At 39.8% G+C, this 6,000-nt stretch overlaps 1 protein-coding gene across 5 annotated transcripts in view; it reads left to right on the forward strand.

Moving 5' to 3' along the window:
• Window positions 1-5,640, forward strand: part of XYLB (xylulokinase) — an 84,840-nt gene extending 79,200 nt beyond the window's left edge. For all 5 annotated transcript variants that reach the window (XM_072854765.1, XM_072854767.1, XM_072854770.1 and 2 more), the window contains one exon: window positions 5,356-5,640. In XM_072854765.1, coding sequence (XP_072710866.1) covers window positions 5,356-5,439 — 84 coding nt within the window. In that variant the 3' untranslated portion in view covers window positions 5,440-5,640. The remainder of the gene's footprint in view (window positions 1-5,355) is intronic.
• Window positions 5,641-6,000: the final 360 nt, after the last annotated feature.

The raw sequence follows: 6,000 nt of genomic DNA on the forward strand, positions 1-6,000 counted from the left end.
GGGTGATGAGTTAGTGGAAACTGAGATCCCATGAGTTCCAACTTGTCTGGCAAAAATGTGACTTTATCCTGTAGCAGACCATCCTGCCTGGAAGAGACCATTTCAAAGAGGATAAATCCTTCTCTGTGGCTATGACCCTCAGTCTCTTAGTTGAATCTGATTTCACAGTATATTTGTAGGATGTGGGGGCTCACCCAACTTGACCTTTTTTCTAATTCTGTCAAGAACCAAATAGGTCATAAGGCATTCTGGTGGTAACCATCATGGTGATAGTCTTTGGTCACTTACTCAACTGGGCTAGCTGAAGTCAGTCATCTGTGGATTAACCTGATGAATCCTCTCCCCTGTTTTCAGAATAGCAAAAATTAAAGAGTCATCTCACCTCTTTGGAGCCTCCTCTCTCCCTCAAGGAAAAAGATTAATCAGAACCACTAAGCATGACAGAAATAACCAGGAGATTCTAGAGCAATAAATATATGTTAACAGACAGAAAGAATCTATTATTCTGGCATTAGAATTCAGCTCTATTTTAGTAATCTATTAAAACAGCGATGGTTGGCTAGTTGGTTAATTAAGCAAAAAAGCATGAGAGAGAACATGATTATCTGGAGTTGATCACTTGTGTTTATACAAGCCGTGTGCCTATGATGTACTGTCAGATTTATTGTAATACTGTTGTGTGGGGTTTTGTAGGGAGAAGGTGTAGCACAGTTCACTACCTCTGGATGTGTAATTTTTGATTGCATTATTGACTCTACTGAGATGTATTAATCCTGCAAAAATTCAAGAAGGGAAAATGTAGACCTAACAGGTTTTCTTGACTTTGGTGGATTGCCTTGTAAGTAGGTAGATTTATAGAATGACCCTATTACCCAGGAAGGTTATAATGACCTATTTATTGATTTAAAATAATGATATTTTTGTTGAGTTGGATTTTGGAGGGGGAAGGTTGTTTTCTAGAATTGGTTTAGGTTGGTAAATTTAGTGCAAAGTAGGTAATAATAATACAACTGCAAAAATGCAATAGGTATTGATGGGAGTTTGATTAAGGTGATTTGTGTAGCCAATAATTTTTTTTAACCTATTAAACTGATTAAGATAGGCTTGCAGAACGAATATCCGAAGTAAATAAAGTGACAGTTGTGGTTCCTCGGAGGAGTCTTCAGAGTATTTCAGGACACTGTCATATTCTTTCTGCTTTAAGAGTATTCCTGTGTTAAGAAAAGTGAACAACTGCTATGATGTAAAAATAAAACATCTGTATCTCTTGATTTCTTAAGCAAATCTCTTTGAGTAATTTGAGTTTGGTTTAAAAAAAAAAAGGAACCTATCAAAAGTAGCAAGTGTTTGTGAGAGACTGATTAATTTTAACCTATTCAGGGTAGATTAAATGTACTCAGGTAGATTAAAATTAGATAATCATCAGCATTATCGTTGTAATTTGTAAATTTTGAATTGCTCCAATCATTGGCTAACATAACATTGCAGAAGATAGCAGGATCCATGTGGATTGTCACTTGTAGTAATAATTTGTAGCTGGTTTTGCTTTTGGAGGGTGGCAGGGACAATGGGACATTGTCCCAGATGTTGTACAAAGAAACAGTAAAAGCCCTGTTAAGTTCATAGGCTGGTTCTATGGTGAGATATAGTCTGAGGATGACATATTTGATTTGGACTAGAGAGCAAGGTAACATTTATTTGAGTGCATTTTCCAGGGAGGGCAGGTTAAGTTATTCTCTGTTACAATGCAATATTTATCATTAGCATTTTCTTAGTTATTCGTGGGACTGTTGGAGTGTGGCCAAATCGTCCCAGTAGAGAAGTTTAGGGTTTGTAAATGAAGCCATCAGAGTACAGCTAATGTTGTGGAGTAGGCTATAGAGATAAGCAGGAGAAAAGGCCGTAATATAGCAAGGACAATTAAATTATGGACAATAATAAGGTTCATGTTGTGATACATGTAATTACTTTTGTTAAATATCATGGTCTGATATATTAGGTTTGAGGCTATGACAGAGAGGGAATTTATGTTCTTGAGTTTTTATGCATCATTGAGAGTTCTTTATTCCCTTTGGACCTCAATTATAAAAATAAATCTATATAATTGCCTCAGGAAAAGGGCTCCTGGAATCACTTAGGAGGAGTTGCCCAAGGTTCTGCAGAGGCAGTTCAGTTGCGGCAGACATGGAGAAGTATCTTTCACAGACACAACTGTGTGCATGCTCAGGCCATGTTCTTGGTCGGTGCAGTTTGGCTTTTCTTCTCCGTACTTCATGGGAGCTGCACTGCTTTGGCCCCAAACTTCAGCTGGTGTCAAGCTGGCATGTAAAATACTGCTTGTGAAAAGCTTGTAGTACTGCTGCGCATATCAGCTGTGATGTACTGGTGATATTACAGCCAAATTCCCTGAGGAAGAGGAATTTAAGACTTTGGCTCAGCTCTCTGAACTGCGCTGCTTTTTATCCCAATGAACAGGAATAGAGTACAAGGAATATTCTTAATTTTTTGTTTGCATTTTTTTCAGATGGTCCATAATGCAGCATTCATTTACACTAATGGCTGGGAAGCTTATTGCAAATGCCTGAATTTTCTCAATTAGCAAGCTAAGTGCTTAAGTCCAATAAACAGGAAGAGAAACTGTATCAGTAAATGTGGTCGTTCATTTATTTTGACACATTTTAATTTGGAGTGATGTATTAACAATAATACTTCCCAGCCTTCTAGTAAATGCGCTGTTGTGTATTTTGTAAAAATACTGCTGGGTGAGTAATATGGAACCTGCTTTATCGGTGCCTGAGCTCACTTACCAGGGCAGCTCTGTTGTGCTGAATCTTTGCTGAGAAGTGCTTAGGGTTTATCAAATTTACAGAATAGCAAAGTAAGAAATAGCGAGGCTTGATTATAGATGCTTCAGTGAATAAAGGAGCTGTTTGTGTTTGACGTACTGATACTCCCAGTATAGCCATAGTTGCCTGCACAATATTTTGTTTACTCTGGTGTGCATATTTAGCAGAAATGGGAGCAGTAATATTCTTTGGGAACATGAAAAGAATATATATGTACTTCACTGAGCCCTCAAGGCCCTCATGTAGTTAGTTAAAAATACCATGCTGAGTCATGTGGCATTTCCTAATAGTGGTGCATTTTATTTTCTAACCCCATAATTCTGCATAAATCTCCATGGATCTCAGTATTGCTGTCCTGTGGAGAGGAGGAGCTGGGGCACATACATGTTAGATGACTTGCCTGGGATCACTGAATGAGTCTGTTGCAGAGGTAGGAGTGAGTAGGTTTCTCTGTTTTAATGAGTGTAAGTTTAAGACACTGTAGGCCTCAGTTAATCACCATGAGGTAGGTTTAAAAACTGTCCTGACGAGGCTTTGGCTACCAAACAATGATTCTTTCCATTTGCTGTGGGTGCTCCTTCTCTTCTTCCCCTTGGTATACTTAATCTGTTGGAAGAAATGTACTTCAGCTTCTGTAACATCTGGTTGGTAAGAGGGAGGAGTTGATCGTAACAGGCTGCTTCTGCAGAGTTAGTCCATTAAGTCGCTCTCACCTGCCATCGTGGAAGGTGAAAATGGGAATGAAGAGATAAATCCAGGTTTCACTGTGCAGACTGAAACTATTGTTCAGGAAGAAAGAAACACAGAAACTGGATATTTTGCTAACAACTGAAACACAAGAACAAAACATGCTAATTCTTTATTTCCTAGATGAGAAAACGGCAAACTCTTGATTTTTTTTTTTTCTTTCATCTGAGAAAGAGTGCCTGTTAGAGACACTGAGGCTACTGCAGGACCGTACATAAAACTGCGCAAGAACAACCCTGTCTCTTCCTACAGCCTCATAGTTTACACTTGAAACATCTTCTTCCTGAATTTTTCCTGCACATATAGTTGTTGGCTGTGGCTCTTATCTGGAAAAGGATAAAATGCATTTAAATGCTGGATCTCACTTATTGATGAGAGCAGTAATTCAGTTTACTGGGTATGATTCATTATGGCTCTACAACCTCTCTGAACCTGGAGCCAGGAGCGAGACTGCCCTGATTATGAATAACATCAGTGCAGAGGGCTTGTAGACTAGACTGGCGGCCCCTAGGATTCATTGCGGCAGGGAGATGACCTTACGGCATCCTCCTGAGGACTGCTCGAGCCTGTACCAGGCCCCATACTGGCTCCTGGCAGTCCCTTCTTTGTGCTCGAGCCAGCAAATGAGTGAAGCTGTCCTGGTATGACTTGTCAAACTACTGATTTTATTAGATGGACAGTTAAAACCAGAAAGAGGATATAAGGAAGAAGGTGTATCTCCAAGATCCAGGTGAAGTGCAGTTTTGGGTTGGAGCCAGCAGTAGGGCTAGGCTCTATTCAGGGTTTCTGCTATGTAACCTGGTCACACCCAAGCAGCTCATCTTCTGTGATATGTCCTGTGATGAATTTGAAGCAAAGGGGAAAAAAAAAAAGTAATGAATGAAACAAATCCCAACATGGATCTTGCCCATGTCCAAAAGCATAGGGCGTGTTTGAATCTGGGGTTTTGCATACATTTGAGTCTTAATTCTTCTTTTTATGGTTGTAACAATCCTGGATCTAAAAATTCCTGGGGAATTCTAGGTAGGGAAATACAAAAAAGCTACTCAGATACTTGGTGTAGTTGTGGAAAGAAGTTGGGTCTCCATTTGTCCCCTTGGGCCTGGGATGAGGGAGCGAGGAGCCTGGCCATGGAGCACATTGTAGATGGGAAAAGTCGTGGCTGTGAAAGATGTGAAGGAGAGAAGAAGCTCAAATAGATATGAGAGTATGAGAGGGGCGGGAGAGGGAGTGTGAAGTGTATTTTAGAAGGTCCTGGTCAGCGTATTGGCCAAGGAGGACCTTTCTGATGATGGTGTTTGACTGTGCTAGGAGGTGGCAATGTGCTTATTAGCAAGGCAGAGGAGGAGGGGACAGAGGCATTGATCCGTCCTGAGGTAGCGGAGGGAGGCAAGGACAGGAGTTCTGCCTGGGTGATTAGGACAGCTATTACCGAGGGGGCATGTCAGACTGGGAGAGGTGACTTTAGCAGAGCTGCTTCCTCTGGAAGTAATGACTTCTGCTTATAGCAAGAACGCAGCCTCAATAAGAACAACCTGTGCGTGTCATAAAATTAAGCTGTAAAGGAGATGGTAAAAAGGACTGTGACATTTGAAGAAGACTCTGCAGCATTTTCTTTAGCAAATTGGGGGAAAAAACCCTAAACCTTCAGGTACCTATGAAGAAGCTGCATTTTTCAGGTCTGCAGATGTTTTTTAACTGCACTGTGATTTAAAAACCTAATTTTTCAATCTAGACATATTTATTTCTTTTTCCTTTTTAGCTCTATCATCCACTTCTGAAAAGATACGCTGAGCTTGAACAGAAGGTTATCTACAACCCAACCTCTTCTTGTCTCGTGAAATAGAAGCAAACAAAATTTATAAGTCGACTGAAGAGTGGACTCCCAAGGAGAAGATCAGAAAAGATTTGCTCAGAATTTACTGGAGTTGTTTAAATCATTTTGTTCCTCTTTGTAGACAAATAATTTTTAAATGTCTGTGTTTGAGTGTATTGGTGGAAAAAATTACACTGTGATTGAAAACCTGATTAAAAAAGCATCATGTTGCTCTGTGTCTTTGTGACTTCAGTTTTTCTTGGGCACTTTTCAGATTGTGCATGCTGTTTTGGAATAGCTGGATGACAAAGTCAAGTCCATTGTATATATGAATCACTCTACCCATCTCTATCAGCTTTGATTCCATGTGTTTAGCATGCTGGCCTCTCTGCGTACCTATCTAGCACAGTATCTTAATGCCACAACTTCTCCTGCTTAAATCTTTTGAAACTATCTTTCTGTACATCTGTAACTTGTCGATGTTTATATCTTTGCCTACATGAAACCAACAGAAAGCATAAGCACACTGACTTAATCCCATCTTTCTTTAATATGTGGAGATTTGTGGTGTGAAGGCTGATTAAAGTCTTT

This window comes from Ciconia boyciana, chromosome 2, assembly GCF_034638445.1.
Source record: "Ciconia boyciana chromosome 2, ASM3463844v1, whole genome shotgun sequence".
NCBI lineage: Eukaryota > Metazoa > Chordata > Aves > Ciconiiformes > Ciconiidae > Ciconia > Ciconia boyciana.